This window comes from Malaclemys terrapin, chromosome 1 (genome assembly GCF_027887155.1).
Source record: "Malaclemys terrapin pileata isolate rMalTer1 chromosome 1, rMalTer1.hap1, whole genome shotgun sequence".
Classification (NCBI taxonomy): domain Eukaryota; kingdom Metazoa; phylum Chordata; order Testudines; family Emydidae; genus Malaclemys; species Malaclemys terrapin.
The window spans coordinates 41,277,837-41,294,807 of NC_071505.1; the positions used below are offsets into that span (position 1 = coordinate 41,277,837).

General features: G+C 42.5%; 2 protein-coding genes across 2 annotated transcripts in view; one reads left to right on the top strand and one right to left on the bottom strand.

Moving 5' to 3' along the window:
• Nucleotides 1-1,606, bottom strand: part of LOC128830473 (uncharacterized) — a 37,884-nt gene extending 36,278 nt beyond the window's left edge. Inside the window, exon 1 of the mRNA XM_054016306.1 lies at nucleotides 1,601-1,606. Within this exon, the coding sequence (XP_053872281.1) occupies nucleotides 1,601-1,606 (6 nt within the window). The remainder of the gene's footprint in view (nucleotides 1-1,600) is intronic.
• Nucleotides 592-16,004, top strand: GPR37 (G protein-coupled receptor 37). The gene is made up of 2 exons (XM_054022927.1): nucleotides 592-2,690; nucleotides 14,734-16,004. Exons 1-2 carry the CDS (start codon nucleotides 1,605-1,607, stop codon nucleotides 15,550-15,552), a joined length of 1,905 nt encoding a protein of 634 aa, XP_053878902.1. The 5' UTR covers nucleotides 592-1,604; the 3' UTR covers nucleotides 15,553-16,004.
• Nucleotides 16,005-16,971: the final 967 nt, after the last annotated feature.

Below are 16,971 nucleotides of genomic sequence, written 5' to 3' on the forward strand. Positions count from 1 at the left end.
TTGGCCAGTGTGCAGGCTTGGGATCAAGGTGCGAGGAGCTGGCTGCGGGGCGAGAAGTGGGTCAGGATGGGACAGGAAGGAACAGGAGTGCTGCAGGCAGGGAGGCAGGTGGGAGAAGGTAGCAGCAGCAACAGTAGCCAGATGGAGAGTGGGCAGCAGTGCGGGTGGCGGGAGGGTGGCACTGGAGAATTACAGGAGGCCAGGAACACGGGGGGGGGGCAGTGGGGCGTGTGGGGCAGCAGCAAGGGAGTGAGTCCCGGGGCTGCTGCCTGCGCCTGCACTGTCCGGGCAGCTCCTGCACGGATCTAACCCTGTAAGCCAGGTCTACCTAGGCTGGGTGGGAGCAGCGTCTTGCCCGGGGAAGGGGGGTCAGGACCCAGCTCCTGTGCACACAGGCGCGGAAGCGAGCAGCGCAGCCACCTCTCGGCTCTTCCAGCCTGCGGCTCCTGCCGCGACTCGCATCTGGGGCAGCAGGTCGCGCGAAGAGCCGCTGTGCCGGGCCCCCGGAGAGGCGCTTGCGCACTGCGGGCCCCCGTCCCTCCCCCCAAGTGGAAGCCGCTACAAAGGGGAGCGCAGGCGGCAGGAGGGTTCAGTGAGGCGTCAGCCGTCTCCTAACAGCTCGCCCCGGAGGGAGGGAGGGAGGAGAGGAGCCACCCAGATCCAGGCAGCGGTAGCTGAGCCAGCGCTCGCAGGCAGCTCTTCTCCTCGTCCTTCCCCCTCTGGCCATGCAGCGCCGCGCTAGCTCGCTTCTTCCCACCGGCCCGGCGGCTCTCGCCGCCCCTTCTTCACGGCCGTCGTGCTGGCGAAGGAGAAGCAGCCGATCAACACGTTACTAGCGGGGGACTCCCGGGGCTGCAGCTGCTGCTTCCCTCTGAACTTGCAACAGGCAGGAGGAGCCGCTTGGCCGCTGCTAATTTCATGATCTAATTTCACCTTGCGGTGTTACCCCGCTGATCAGATGCGATCGCTAATCCCAGCAAGAGTTTTGCAAATCTCTTAAGCACCCTGGGCTGCGTGCAGCAACCTGTTTACTCCCAGGCGCTGGAGAAGAGGAATTAGTGTTTGCAATGATCTGGCAGGGGGGGAGGGAGCTTGTATTTTCGCAGAGATCTTTCCGTGCAATAAAGACAAGCCTCCGGGATAAAGCCAACATCGAGAGGATGTGAACAGGCAGCTCAACCCGGTGCAACTGTTACCACAGACAGGGCGGAGCGCTGGATGGGGGGTTCCTCTAGCGTTTGCACTTGCTACGTTAATTCGGAGACGTTAATGCAACTTCTCAAGGTTTGTCCCGCCAGGCTGCGGGGGACAAGATCCCTTCTCGGCGTGCAGTTTATTTTCCCTTCGTTTGTTTTCTGGTCTCTCTCTCTCCGTTCGGTACATTTTCTGCGGAAATGAATCGAACTTGAAACGTGCAAAGGGATCAACAGTGTCCTTGATTAATACCCGTCCTCCTTCTCCCCACCCCCGCTTTCCCCGTGCCGCTGGAGCCGGTGTGCGGGTGTTTGTCAGCAGCAGTGACATGAGTCTAACTCCCAACGCCACCAGCTTGGGCAGCAGCTGTTTATAAAGGGGGAGCCGCCGAGTGCCACCACCTCACCGCCATGCCGCCCCACCGCGCACCCCTCGCATTCGTCTTGGTCCTGCAGCTGCTCGGAGCTTTGACCCCCTTCGCCCAAGTGGTTGGCCCCCAGGCACCCTGGGCACGAGCGGGTCTGGAGGGGAGAGCGGAGCGCGCGAGAGAAGGTGCTCAGCATGCGACCCCTGGGCTGCTCCAGCAAGTGCTGCCCTCACCCAAAGGGGAGAGCCGCCGGACCGGTTTAGGAAACGGGGCCAGAGGATCCTGGCAGAAAGCGCTTGCCAGCACATCCAAAGCAACAGCACCGCATGCAGCGGCGGAAGAGGCTGCACCGATGCACGGTGCTAGGGACGTTGCTGCTGAAGCCGCCCTTCGCTTGGGCGTGAGGAACAGTAGCAGTGGATTTCCTGCCGTGGAGCCTAGGGGGCAGCCTGATACTCCTTGGCAGGACCTTGGCGAGGGGAAGGTGAATACGGACCGATCGGTAGCTCTGGGGATGGGAGGATACTCTACTCTCCAGTGGCTTGCAGTGCACGGGGAGGAAGGTAGCAGCCAAGCAAGGCACAGCCCCAAGAGGCTTGCCAGGAGCAGGAGAGGAGCCAGCGAGCTGCAGAGCAGGGGCAAGGACGGAGGGGGAGGGAAAACCAGGGGCCTTAAGAATAGCAACCTGGCAAAGCCTTTCAACAGCTCCTTGGGCAGCCCTCCAGCCAGGGGTGATGGCGAGGAGGAGGATGCCCCTCAGCTGCTGCCTTTGAATGGCTCCTCCCGTGATGGGCTAGAGAGGGGCTCAGGAGCCCGCAGCAATGGGACAAGCCGCCGGGCCCGGCTCAAGAACCCTTTCTACCCGCTGACCGAGGAGTCGTACGGGGCCTATGCGGTCATGTGCCTGTCCGTGGTGATCTTCGGCATCGGGATCATGGGCAACATGGCCGTGATGTGCATCGTGTGCCACAACTACTACATGAGGAGCATCTCCAACTCCCTGCTGGCCAACCTGGCCTTCTGGGACTTCCTCATCATCTTCTTCTGCCTGCCCCTGGTGATCTTTCAGGAGCTCACCAAAAAGTGGCTGCTGGCAGACTTCTCATGCAAAATCGTTCCATACATTGAGGTAATTACAGTTGTTCATAATAATAATAATAATAATAGCTTACATTTATACAGCGCCCTTCCTCCAAAAGTACCTTACAAACTTACACTCTTTGGTAAACTTTAGACATAAGGATTCTTATCCCATCCACAGCAACCATTTCTGCAGAAAGAGGAGGCCTCTGGTAGCAAAGTGAGAAGAAATGTATAGTTTGTGCGTCCATATTTTTTTCCATAACTTGGACTTGCTATGTATTACTAGCAGAGTATGTTGACAGCTACTGAATAGAGTCATTGTCCACCGAGTGTGTAGAGGCAATATGCCCTGTTTGGAACAGTCAGATCACTCGGTCTTCTGTATGTCACATCAAAAAGACGATTTTCTTTTCCAGTCATTATTCCATCCACAATTTTTAAAAATTATATTAAGTGTGGAGGTTGTGCACATTCATTACATCCAGAACAGCTTATTTTACTGCCAAAAGTGCTTGCAATGAAGACTTTCCTCCCATTCCCTAAACTTTTTTTAAAGAATGGAAAATTAATTTATTTGCCCCACCCACAATTACACAAGAAACTGAGGACTGTATTGGCAGGTTTTCAGATCTGCTAATAGTTGGGTATTTCTCACATAGCCATACAATCTGATAAAAGATATTGCTCTCACTCAAGCTGATTCAGCTACACTTCTTTTGCCTCCTGGGGCCTTGAAGGGAAAGTATCTTTAAAACTTGTTTAAGTCTTTCTTCTTGTTAAGCTGATCCTGTGGTGAGGGAGGTGCCTTTATAGTCAAAGAACCTTGAATGTGATATGTGCACTGTTAACTTATCTTTTTATTTCCAAGTCCCACAATTATTTGTTTTTTCTTAAAAAATGACCCAGGTTCCATTTAATTCCTAACCTCTTGGCAACTGTTCAGACACTCTGCCAACCAAGCTTTCAGCCAGCTGGCTAGAATCCTGCTACAGTTCAGGTTCTCCACTTTATTTATTTACTGGAAGCAGAAAACTGAAGCTTGTTGGTAGTGTGTAGCCCATAATTCTGGCAAACTGTACTATGTGCCTTTGACACTATATGTATAACATTTTTTTACCTAAAGGTATGGGGTAGGTGAGCAAAAAAACAACTGTTGATCAACTGGCCCTTAAATGGTTTATTAGGCACACAGGAAACTATTTTTTCATTAATAATTATAGTGTCAATTTCCACATCACTTAGGTGCATTGAATAAAATATAAGTAAATGGTGATATATGTTAGGGATTAGAATCAGACATGTAGCCATTAAAATAGTTGTCATCACTTCTTTATATTAGGCACAGTATATTACTAGTGTTCCTGGGTGGTGTACTACATTTTGATGCATCTAATTTAAGTCAGTGGAGTCCAGTGGTCAACAGTTTCCTTAGTACATTAACTTAAAATAAAATATTAAAAAGTCTAATTTATGAAGTAGAAAAATTAAACCAATTTGGTTATTAATAACCAAATTTATTTGGTTAAGAATGGATGGTTAGTAGTGAATATAATGGTGGTCCATAAAATTGAATTTTGTGATTTTAAAAGTCCCATTTGCCAGTAATTAATACACTAAATGAATAAGCAGCATCCATTTAAATGAAATTAATATCTATTATATTTAAAATATTCCAAGACTTTCCTATAGTGTTATTTCACACGTCCTAATTTTCCTATGCTGCATTTTCAGACAAAATAGGAAATATTTTTTGTTATCATTGTAATGCTGATTCCTGTTACGTGTCAGTGATTTAAAATGGCTTTTATGTCCAGTATTATCTGACAATTGCACAGTATAGCCACATCATTCTTGAAAATGTAATTGCTTATATTATCAAAAGTTTGGACTTGCAAAAGATCTGAATACTTTATAAACTAGAGAAAGTTACAAGAAACAGTCTGTTTTGATGTAAATGTGACTGTTTTAAGTAGGTAAGAGATAAATATAATTTTCCAGAATTCCATAAGCAGCATCTAGTTTTATACACATTTAAACAATTAATTCAGTGACTTAGGATGTGTGTTCCTATGTCACATATGTGTTTTTGAACCCACCTGTAGTTTCAAAGGTGCATAGAACAAGTTGCTCAGTTGAGAATGTCTGATTAGCCAGAGCAAGTTATGTAACTGTACGGTGACTCAAGCTTGCTTTGTACTGTATTTAAAAGTCTTAACTAACGCAATGAACTATATTGAATAGTCTTAGTTTAGCAATTTATGCCTAATTGCTATCTATTAGTGCTGCTTAATGGATGTTAATTGTGCAGAAAATTTTTTACAAGCACATACAAGCAATTATAAAATTATGTACACTTCTGTGAAAATAGATTTATTTAAAGATTTTTTTTTTTTCTGTCTGAGCTTCCAGCATTATGTCTGAAAGGTTGGCCCTCTTAATAGCATCTAATTTAAAGTGGACTTTCCACATTTAATAAAGATCTGTTGCGGCAAACCATAAGCATGCATTTCTGCCCCGTAAATCTGCCACATTTGGGTCATCTGTAGCTGTTTTTTAACTACGTAACTGGAAATAATGAAAAGAATATTGAACACCTGGAGAAATAAACTGATTAATAAAGGGTCCAAAGTCCCTTACACATGTCTAATGAGAGGGGAGAGAGCCCCTGAGGATCATAGCTTGGGAGGGTGCAGAAGCTAGGAGTGCCATGAACTCTGCATGCTGCTTTTTAACCTTGTGTTCAGCACCTCTGAAAATCTTGCCACTTTTTATTTACATGAAAATTTTGGCTTGAGTAATATACGTTGTTTTCCCATCCACTTTCCTTAATATTACTCTCTAAAAGGGATTTTTAGGAGCAGCACTCAGGTCAGAGCCAGAAGGTATGAGGGTTCCCTTTCTGGGCATTGAGACCCTCAGCCTCATCTTGTTTGGGTGAACCTCACCGCTATAAGAGAAGAATTAGAAAAAAACTCAGGAATGCTAAAAGATGGTGTATCCATTCCCCTTTGTGCAATGGAGCATCATTATGCACTCCATGGTTTTCATATCCTAATTAGGCTTTAATAGAAAGAAGTATGGTGACTGGCAATATTAATGATACTAGCACTTTTCTTCTTCAAAGTGTTTCACAAACATTAACTAAATGGAACCCAGAAGCCTGCTGTGAAGTGGGAATTTTATAGTTTGGAAATTGGAAGCAGACAAGTTAAGTAACTTGTGTAAGGCCACAGTTACTTGTTTAAGGTGACCATGATTAGAAACTGCCCCCAACTTCCAGACTTTAAATGGAACCTCTCTCTAGTTGTATGTGTCTGTCCTGCTTTTAGAGGTTAGAATAGGTTGAAAATAGATATAACATTCTTTAGTAAAAAAGGGTACCTTTTGAGGGATTTAATTGCTCAGGGATTGGGAAAGGGGTGTAGAACATATCACCCTTCAGGTGCTGATTTGAATCCAGCTCAGGTTGGTAGTGAATAAAAGTCAATGTCTTCTGATGCCTCGTTCATTGATCTGTATACAATGTGTTAGTGGCATCAGTCCAGTTTCTGGCAGGCAACTTCCAGCTCACTAAAGCCACCACACAATTATCATTCTTAGTGGCAAGTGTAAGGATTGAGTTAGCCTGGAAAATTGACTACTCTCTCTCTACCCCAGAGTTGGTCCCGTTATGGCAAAATTGAGGCACATTTATGGGAAAGTTGGCCATTCTGTGCCTGTTCCAAGGCTGTTGATACAGCCCTGTTTGATACATTTGGCATTAATAAAACAAATACATTAAATATTTTGAGCTTTCCAGGGCAAGGACTGGTATAAGGCATAGCATCTTCTGCATTTAACAAATAATACTAATTTTAAAAGACGTTTTTAATAAATTGGTACACTTTTATTTTATAGCTGCATGATGACATCAGCCACTAGCACTGCTGTATTTGGTGTTCTGTCAGTGTTTCTTTCCTCTACAACCTCTGTCTTCAGGGGGTTTATAAATTGTCTATAAAAATTTGCTTTTGGCATTAACGTTGTATGCGGTATTTCAGCATGGACATGAATTTGTGTCAGACTGGGTTTAAAATTGGGTCAGCAATATTTGTCATTCAGTTGTGGAAAGAAAAAGGCAGCTTTATCACAGGCACCACTGAATGTTGTCTTGGCATTGGGCTGTCGTCTCTCACAGATACTGAGTGCTTGTGTGACAGGGTGTTCCTGTTAGGTATGAATGGGTAGGTTTAACAATAGTGTCATGGTGCTAGTGCTAAGAATCAGGTCATGAACACCTCATCTAGAATGGTGAAGAGTTTGAGCCTCACTTAAGAAAATTGCTGTTTCCTTTATTAAAAGTATAAGTTTTGTTTACTTATGTTTATTGGTAGATTTCAAAGAAGAAAGGGAACTAAAAATTAAATCTATTACAGATTAACAAAAATAATGATTGTGGGTTTGTTTTTTTTTAAAGAAACAATAATAAAAACCATTTAGTCTGAAAAAGCATCACGTTCCTCACTGTTCTTGATGTCTAGTTGGTGCAGTAATGTCTAGTTCCAGGGTCATGACACTAGGGTTAACTATCCCCTCCAGCAGAATTCAAGAACAGCCACCTGAAATCAGCACAGAATACTAGCACCACCAGGACATATGAAAGGGTAACAAATACAGAGCAGTGTGCCAAGTAGCACCATGATAAGTGCTCTGTGCTACTACCACAGAGGAGCAGCCACATTATATACATCTGCAGAGCATTTCCATGATACCGACGTTCATGATTACCACAGGGCTTTTCTGATCCTGAACTTGATATGCCTCTTCCTCCACTATACAATGCTGATTACTAATAGCAGATGAGTATTATGTTTCTAGTCAACTCTAGGCATGGGAATATTTCATTTTGGACTAGAGTAATAGGCAAAGTAGCATCACTGTATGTAGCACCTCTAAAAACAGAGCAGTGAACAAATGTTAAGTATCATTTTATCTTAGGAGGAATAAGGATTTATATTTTATTTCTCTATTTTTGTTGTTTTATTGTAACAGCTATAATTTTCCCCCTTCATTCAACATAAACATTAAATAATAAAAAGATAACTTAATACTTTGCAGTATTTAGAGTATAAGGAAATACAAGAACATATTGCAGATACTGAGCTGATTGTATTTGTTTATTAAAGGCAAAAATGACAAGGATTTAGGAGCCACCACAGGATGTTGCATTAAAAATACCCTAAGAATGCAGAGTTGGTGTGCATATAGAACAGTCAAAATAAGAGAATAGACTATCAAGTCTCAGAAAAAAACTTTTACAGTTTCTTTATGGATATAACAGGAGTGTGCAGGTAGGGACTATTGGGGTCTCATTCTGGGTTCAGAATCAGTTCATCCAGTGGCTCTCAGTATTTTCTGTATAGTGACCCCATGTTACAACAGAAAATATTTCCAGATCCCCTTCCCATGTAGCCATAAATAGGGCCCTACCAAATTCACGGTGCATATTCATCAATTTCACGATCATAGGATTTTAAAAATCATAAATTTCATGATTTCAGATATTTAAATCTGAAATTTCACAGTGTTGTAACTGTAGGGGTCCTTACACAAAAAGGGTAGTGGGGGGGGGGTCACAAGGTTATTGTAGAGGGGTCGTAGTATTGCCACAATTACTTCTGTGCTTCTGCTGGCGTGGCACTGCTTTCAGAGTTGGGCAGCCAGAGAGCAGCAGTTGCTGGCCGGGAGCCCAGCTCTGAAGGCAGTGCCATCACCAGGAGCAGTGCAGAAGTAAGGATGGCATGGTATGGTATTGCGACCCTTACTTCTGTGTTGCTGCCTTCAGAGCTGGGTCCTAGGCCCGCAGCCACCACTCTCCGGCCACCCAGCTCTGAAGGAAGTGCAGAAGTAAGGGTGGCAATACCATAACCAGGCAACCCCTCCATAACCCTCTTTTGGGTCGGGACCCCCAGTTTGAGAAATGCTTGTTTCTCCTGTGAAATCTGTATTGTATAGGGTAAAGGTACACAAAAGACCAGATTTCACAGTGGAGATCAGATTTCACGGTCTGTGACGCATTTTTCACGGCCATGAAAGTTAAAGAAGTATGGGCTGGATGAATGGACTAGAAGGTGGATAGAAAGCCAGCTTTCTCATCAGGCTCAATGGATAGTGATCAGTGGCTCTGTGTCTAATTAGCAGCCGGTATCAAGCGGAGTGCCCCCAGGGTAGGTCCAGGGGCCCGTTTCATTCAACATCTTCATGAATGATCTGGAGGATGTGATGGATTGCCCCCTCAGCAAGTTCGCAGATGACACTAAGTTGTGGGGAGAGGCAGATACGCTGGAGGGTAGGGATAGGATACAGAGGGACCTAGACAAATTAGAGGATTGGGCCAAAAGAAATCTGATGAGGTTCAACAAGGACAAGTGCAGAGTCTTGCACTTAGGATGGAAGAATCCCATGCACTGCTACAGACTAGGGACTGAATGGCTAGAAAGCAGTTCTGCAGAAAAGGACCTCGGGGTTACAGTGGACGAGAAGCTGGATATGAGTCAACAGTGTGCCCTTGTTGACAAGAAGGCAAACGGCATTTTGGGCTGTATAAGTAGGAGCATTGCCAGCAGATTGAGGGACGAGATCATTCCCCTCTATTTGGCATTGGTGAGGCCTCATCTGGAGTACTGTGTCCAGTTTTGCGCCCCACACTACAAAAAGGATGTGGAAAAATTGGAAAGAGTCCAGCGGAGGGCAACAAAAAGGATTAGGGGGCTGGAGCACATGATTTATGAGGAGAGGCTGAGGGAACTGGGATTATTTATTCTGCAGAAGAGAAGAACGAGGGGGGATTTGATAGCTGCTTTCAACTACCTGAAGGGGGGTTTGAAAGAGGATGGACCTAGACTGTTCTCACTGGTAGCAGATGACAGAACAAGGAGTAATGGTCTCAAGTTCCAGTGGGGGAGGTTTAGATTGGATATTAGGAAAAACTTTTTCACTAGGAGGGTGGTGAAGCACTGGAATGGGTTACCTAGGGAAGTGGTGGAATCTTCTTCCTTAGAGGTTTTTAAGGTCAGGCTTGACAAAGCCCTGGCTGGGATGATTTAGTTGGGGATTGGTCCTGCTTTGAGCAGGGGGTTGGACTAGATGACCTCCTGAGGTCCCTTCCAACCCTGATATTCTATTCTATGATTCTATGAGTTTGGTGGGGCTCTAGCCATAAAGAAAGGTCATGCCCTCCAGGTCGGGATGTCATGACCTAATTTACATTTTTGTTTTGTTCAACAATTCTTAATCCTCTCTCTGCCAGTCTTATTTCTGTTGCCTTTCCCCACTCATTTAATTTGCGTCTCTCCCTTGATCCACTGGAGGATCCACGTCTAAAGTTCTGCAGGTGAGGACTGAACACTGTGGGAAAGTGGCCAGAAATAGAAGAAGTTGGACCAACTGATGAAAGCTTTAGAAGTGAATGAATGGGGACTGGTAGACTAGGATAGAAGGGCAGGGGAAGAGAACTGATGCAATAAACTGGCTTACTCCTCCAGTGAATGTTTTCATGAATTTAGTGTCACTGTTTAATGATTCAAAGATTGACTAAGGGCTAGGAAGTTAATGATCCAAGGGCTATGCCAACTCTGAAGGACAGCCCTGGTGCCCAATAAAATCCTGTTTTAATGTACATCTTAAGTGTGTGTGCAATATCTTATAAATATTTTTAAACGAACAACATGAAAATCTTTCAATGGGATATTTTTAATGGCAAAGTAGTTTCTGGGTGTGTTTTGTTGGTGAGAAGGAGGGAAATCTGTCATTTTCTCCTCTTCCCTAATTAAGGTTTTACTGGACAAGACAGTTGGGGGAATTTATTTTCCTCTTAGCAGATCAGATTTGTTTTCACGTAATTGGAAATGTGGAACTTTCAGTTCTGATCTAATAAGAGAAACACGAGCCTTGCCTGCTGATGTCTTCATGAACATCTAAGGATTGAAGGAAAAGTTCTACGATGTACGAGATCCACATGGAACTAAATCAGAAAATTAAGTGAGGAAAGTCTGGCTAACTTAAAAGTGTAAATTGTATAAAATCAAAGGCATAGTGGGCCTGATTCACTACTGTGGTGCTCCAGTTTTAAACTTGTATAACACAGTCTCTAAGGTGCCACAAGTACTCCTCGTTCTTTTTTGGTGATACAGACTAACAAGGCTACCACTCTGAAACCTGTCAATGTAATCAGGTTTTTGGAGTAAAGACTGAAACACTGGGCCAGATTCTCAGCTGGAGTAAATCAGTGTAGCTCCATCAAAGCCAATGGAGTAACACAGATTTATACCATTTGAGGATCTGTACCTGAGTCCTTACCCACCCTGTTATACTTCTTGATTGGAGTTCTGTTTACAGTGAGTTATCTGAGTTCTGCAATTATCTAGGCATAATGCCATGGGTTAAAGATAGAGCTTTGCTCATAGCAGTGGTTTTCAGTCCGCGGTCCACTTGTGGGCCAATCAGCACATAGCTGCAATCCATGTGACCTCCTCAGAGCCATACTGGTAGTATATATATTGTGTGTATGTGATCCACATAACACATAGAGAACTGCATATGTGGCCCACAATGGTAAATAGGTTGAGCGCGACTGGCTCACAGCTCATAGCTATCCATGTCTCCCCTGTTTTGTCAGTTTAACTCATTCCTATCACTACTGTGACATATTTTTGAAGATTAACATGCAGTTTGTTAATATAGAGGCACACCCTTAAAGTAAAACTGTTTATAGCAAAGTAGATTGAATGCCCTGGGGCCATATTCTCCCCCCTCGCACAGGCTGTGATCAACACCCATTGATCTCAGTGGGCATTACTCATATCCTGCAGGGGGGACAATCAGACCCCAGAATTGTGCCAGTGCCTTGAAACAAGGCAGTCAGAGTGAATCCCTATTCATATCTATTCTGGATGAGCTGGAAAGGATTTAGATTAGAGTGTTCCATTGCATTTTGTTTTTTCACCATTTTTTCCATAGAATCATTAAATTGATTAATGTGTGCAAAATAGGAAACCACTGCATGAGCCAGACACGTTAGCATTATTTAGCATGTTTCATCAGTAAACCAACAGTTGCATTTTGAAAGCTGACTTCTCCTGTTCCTAATTGTTTCCTCTTGCCCTGTTTCACTGTCTTAAACCTCTAAGTCGTCAGTCAGTTAATATGACAGGAACCCCGTAGGTTACGTTTGTTCATGGTAGACATGCCTTCTTTTGTTAGTCCAGTTCTAACTGCAGCATCTAATGTTTTAGCCATGGCAAAACATGATATAATCTATAATGGGACTCTGAAACCACTAAAGAGAGGTGCTTATGCTACTCAATTAGAATAGACATTAAAAAAGAGGGAAAAAGTTTACTTAAAAAAAGGCATGTCTCTTTTCCTGTACTGATTTTTGCAGTTCCCTCACCATTTTAAGACTCAGGAGAATTCCCTTCTCTGCATATGTAGAGACTCTTAGCAAGAGGCTAAGAGCTGTGTGTTGATCCATTTGGTATTCGTGTAGGAAGATAAGGTGGTTAAAGATGTTGATGTCAAGAATATACAAAATATTTAAATGTCTCAGAGACAAAAATCAGAAATTGTAAATTTGCCACTGTGACATCTCAGCCCTGATGTATGAAAATTCTTTTTATTAGCTCATTTAATCATTGCTACTTTTTAATGCTTATTAAAGATTTTCCTGTTATTCTAATTTCTCTTTAGTTATTTTTGTTTTTTGAAGTATTACCAAGATTTTCTTTGAGCCTTATCAGACAGTTTAATTCTCAAAATTAATAGCTTCACCGATTAAAAATGTTTACCGTGCTGCTTTGTTGTCATTAATTATTCCTCCCATTGCAGGTTAATTAATAAGAGATTGCATCTTACTCATTCCCTCTCTCAGGAAGCTGCCTAACTAAGCCAGTGCCTAACAGTTTTAATCCCAAGGGTCTAATATTTTGCAGTGATATTGAATTTTAGCAATCAGATATGGCCATTAAATGCTCGAGGCCAACATGAATGATACATTTATATAATTGTGTATAATTGCACTATCTATCTTTGCAGAACTTTTTATGGGATGTATATAAACACGAATATTTCAAAATTATGATGGAAATCAGAATGTATTTTGAAATGCACCATTATAGAATCTTAATTATCTCACTGAACATTGAATTTGAGTAAGCAAAAATTACAGTCAGCTGCCCAATATCTCCATAAATTTTACCAGTTAATAAGAGACATGGCTAATCTATTATACAAGTAAGCATTCTTTTAAATGAACAGGAAAATCATTTAGCAATTCCTATTAACATACTTTCACTGCTCTTTCGCACCAGGACATTTTAGGCACAGCAGCAATCTATAAAACTATGAGAGTAAACGAGCTAGAGTGCACCACAACAAAATTGAAGGATGTAATCTTTCTCCGATTGAAGTAAACAGTTTTGCTTTTGAATTTGAATTGAAGTTGAATTTATTGGAAGCTGGATTGGGCTAAAAATGTATATGGTCTTCTCACAAATTTGTCTTTAGGAACTGAAATATAAACAATATAAAATGATAGGGAGTTATCTTTCGTGACAGTACAAGATCCCTACTTACACATGGAATGACAGATATTAGAGCTAGACAAGATGTGATGGGTCATCCTGTCCGTTGCTCTGTTAATGCAACATTGTTCCTCACAGTGTATTATTGAAAGCTTTGTCTAGTCCAGTTTTAAATTGCTTGAACAATGGGGCATCCACCACTCCTCTTGGCTAGGGTGACCAGATGTCCCGTTTTTACAGGGACAGTCCCGTTTTTTGGGACTTTTTCTTGTATAGGTGCCTATTGTCCCCCACCTCCTGTCCTGTTTTTTCACAGCTGCTGTCTGGTCACCCTACTCTTGGCCTGTATCCTAGAGTGCAATAGCCCCTGCTACTGGGACATGATATTCAGCCAACATTTTCCTGTGATCTAATTGTAATATTCAAAATAAAGGGTTAGATCCTGGCTCCACTTAAATCAATGAGAGTTTTGCCATATATTTCAGCAGGGTCAGGATTTCATCCTAAATCTCTTTGGTACAGATTTTCAAAGGTATTTACATGCCAAAATATGTAGCTAAGCATCTAGGGTGGGATTTAGACTGAGCGTTGCAGTGCCTAAATTTTACATGTCTTGCTGTATAGGCACTGGCTCTGGGGCTGGAGCACCCACGGGAAAAAAATAGTGTGTGCTCATCACCCACTGACAGCCCAACTGCTCAGCCCCTCTCCCTTCCTCCCAGTGCCTCCCACCCGCTGTGATCAGCAGAGGTGGGGCCTTTGGGAAAGGGGTGGAGTGGGGGAAGGGCCTGTGGTGGAGCAGGGGTTGAGCACCCCCAGGGAAAGAGGAAAGTCAGCACCTCTGCCCTGCCACCAAGTGGAATTTACAACCCCAAATTAGGCATCCAGGCTCCCACCTAAAGTGCATTGGGTGCCTATAAAAGGGATTAACAGAAGCCAGTGTACTGAGTGGGGGGCTGCCTAAACTCATCAGTAGGAAAGACTGAGAAGAGGGGTGACTCCCACCCCCTTGTGACTCCCACCCCCAGCAAGATTTGTCAGATGCGCCAAAGCAGATTAGGTGCCTAAATCTCACTGATTTCAAAGGAGTTAGATATGCTTTTGAAAATCCCTCTAAACATCTAGCTGCATCTTTGGGGACCTAAATACCATTGAAAAACTGGCCCCTTTACTACAGCACTGTAAATTCACGGACAGAACGTCTTTAAAGGTAATCATAGCATAGTAAATTACATTATGGCTCTTGCATTTTAATAGTCCTGGTATTTTTAAATAGCAGTCATTTTATATGACTTGGAATGACGTGAATTGCAACTAACTTCAGCTGATATATGAGGAAGGAGGATTTTTAAATGGAAAATATTCAAATAAACAGACATTTTACTAGTGAATTTTATTGTGACAGTGCTGTATACAAGCTGTATACAATGTTAACAGCTTGGGATCTAGTCTGTAGTCATCTCCTATATTTTTTAAATATATTTCAGACAGTGTCCATATTAAAAATGTGTTCACTTTTCTCCCATACAGGTAGCTTCTCTTGGAGTCACTACGTTCACACTATGTGCCCTCTGTATAGACCGATTTCGTGCTGCCACTAACGTACAGATGTATTATGAGATGATTGAAAACTGTACTTCAACAACTGCCAAACTGGCTGTTATATGGGTTGGTGCTCTGTTGTTGGCACTTCCGGAGGTCGTTCTACGCCAGTTGACAAAGGAAGACTCTGCATTTAGTGGCAGCCCACCTGGGGAACGGTGTGTGGTAAAGATCTCTACTGAATTACCTGACACCATTTATGTATTAGCTCTCACATATGATGGTGCAAGACTCTGGTGGTATTTTGGCTGCTACTTTTGTTTGCCTACTCTTTTCACTATTACCTGTTCTCTGGTAACAGCCAGGAAAATCAGACGAGCAGAAAAGGCTTGCACACGAGGGAACAAGCGACAAATTCAGCTGGAAAGTCAGATGAACTGCACTGTGGTGGCTTTGACCATTTTGTATGGGTTTTGCATCATTCCTGAAAACATCTGCAACATTGTGACTGCCTACATGTCCACAGGAGTCTCTCGGCAGACTATGGATCTCCTCCACCTCATTAGCCAGTTTCTTTTGTTCTTTAAGTCCTGTGTGACCCCAGTCCTCCTTTTCTGTCTTTGCAAACCGTTCAGTCGGGCCTTTATGGAATGTTGTTGTTGTTGCTGTGATGAATGCATCCAGAAGTCGTCAACGGTAACAAGCGATGACAATGACAATGAGTACACCACAGAGCTTGAACTCTCCCCTTTCAGTACCATCCGTCGTGAAATGTCCACCTTTGCTTCAGTTGGGACTCACTGCTAATTGACTCTATGGCTTTATTTGCAGTACCCCTAATTTTTTTTAACTTAATATTTTTCTTGTTGGAACAAAATGCAAGGAAAAAAATGTTGCTTATAAGAACTACCCTGTAAACCGATTTGCATATTAACAGTTGTGCTTTGGAAAATAATTTCTGTTTAGTTATTAAAATGAGAGAGCCAACCTTTTATTTGGGATGGTGCTAGTATTTTATTGTTTGAAGTGAGGGGGGGAACCACGTCGACCTACTTTATTTAATTTCTTGCTAATTTTTTTATAATCACTGTAAATTGATTACATAAATGTGGTTTTTTGCAGGATGTTTAATGTAAAAGATGTGGTGGAAAGTATTTGAAGCTAGTTTTAATCCAATTTACTGTACAATATTGTGAGAATATTTGGAGTTTGGACAATTTACAAGGTAGTATAATAATAAATGAGATTTTATTCTTTAATGTCATTGTCAATCTGTATTTAACTATTTAAATATTATTAAATTGCCTTAACAAGGATAAAAATCTTTGCTTTACACAGAGTAATTTAAATTGACCATATTTAATTTACCATTCATGTACTTACCCTTGGAAATCATAGTTACCAAGTTTAAAGAAGATGCTTATAATGGAATTGGCTTTACATGAGTGGTTTTTAAATGTGCATTATGAAGGTTCAATGTGCTACATTTAAAATTTCCTTTTTTAACTTGTAGTTATACAGTGCCTAAGTTACTTTGGTCTATTTGAGAAGTAAGATTTGCTTTCACCTTGAATTGTATTATGTGTGGCTACATTGGCTGAGTTTCTTTTTGCTTTTTTCTACACTAATCTGCACGAGTAATTCCCACAGGCATCCATGAGAGTCCAGCGCAGAACCAGGGTATTATTTTGCCATAGGGTTGGTGACAATAAACATGAGGGACTGGAAGATGTGGAGAGTGAATTCCTTTTTTTAAAACACAAATGCATTTTCAGACACACAAGGCCTGATCCAAAGCCCATTGAAGTCGATGGAAATATTCCTGTTGATTTCAGTGGGTGTCTGATCAGGCCCACATGCCCTAAGTATTCTGGGATATGCAGCATAAATGTTAGAAGTGGATACACTGTAAACAAATCATGAGTATTAATTATGTATTTTTCACAGAGGCCACAATCCTCTACAGGCTCACACTTCACAACCGGTTTTTAAGAACCATGTTGTGTTTGGCTGATTGTTTCTTTCTGTCTACAAACCTGTTAAACTAGGAAATTGAATTTATTATTTAAACCATTGTTTTCTCAAATGACAAAATGAGCATATTTTTGTCCTCTGAAATAAAGTGTGGGTATACCTAATATAGTCCACCTTCTACATGCTCTTTAAATGTCTTGGCAAAAATGATGTGACTTCTGAAAAGAAATATATTTTCCTTTATGTGGAGTA

What these genes read in the sequence shown, in the direction of transcription:
- GPR37 (XM_054022927.1), top strand. Translation starts at nt 1,605, where the DNA reads ATGCCGCCCCACCGCGCACCCCTCGCATTCGTCTTGGTCCTGCAGCTG. An exon ending in AAATCGTTCCATACATTGAG is followed by an intron (nt 2,691 to 14,733) that starts GTAATTACAGTT and finishes TCTCCCATACAG; the next exon opens with GTAGCTTCTCTTGGAGTCAC.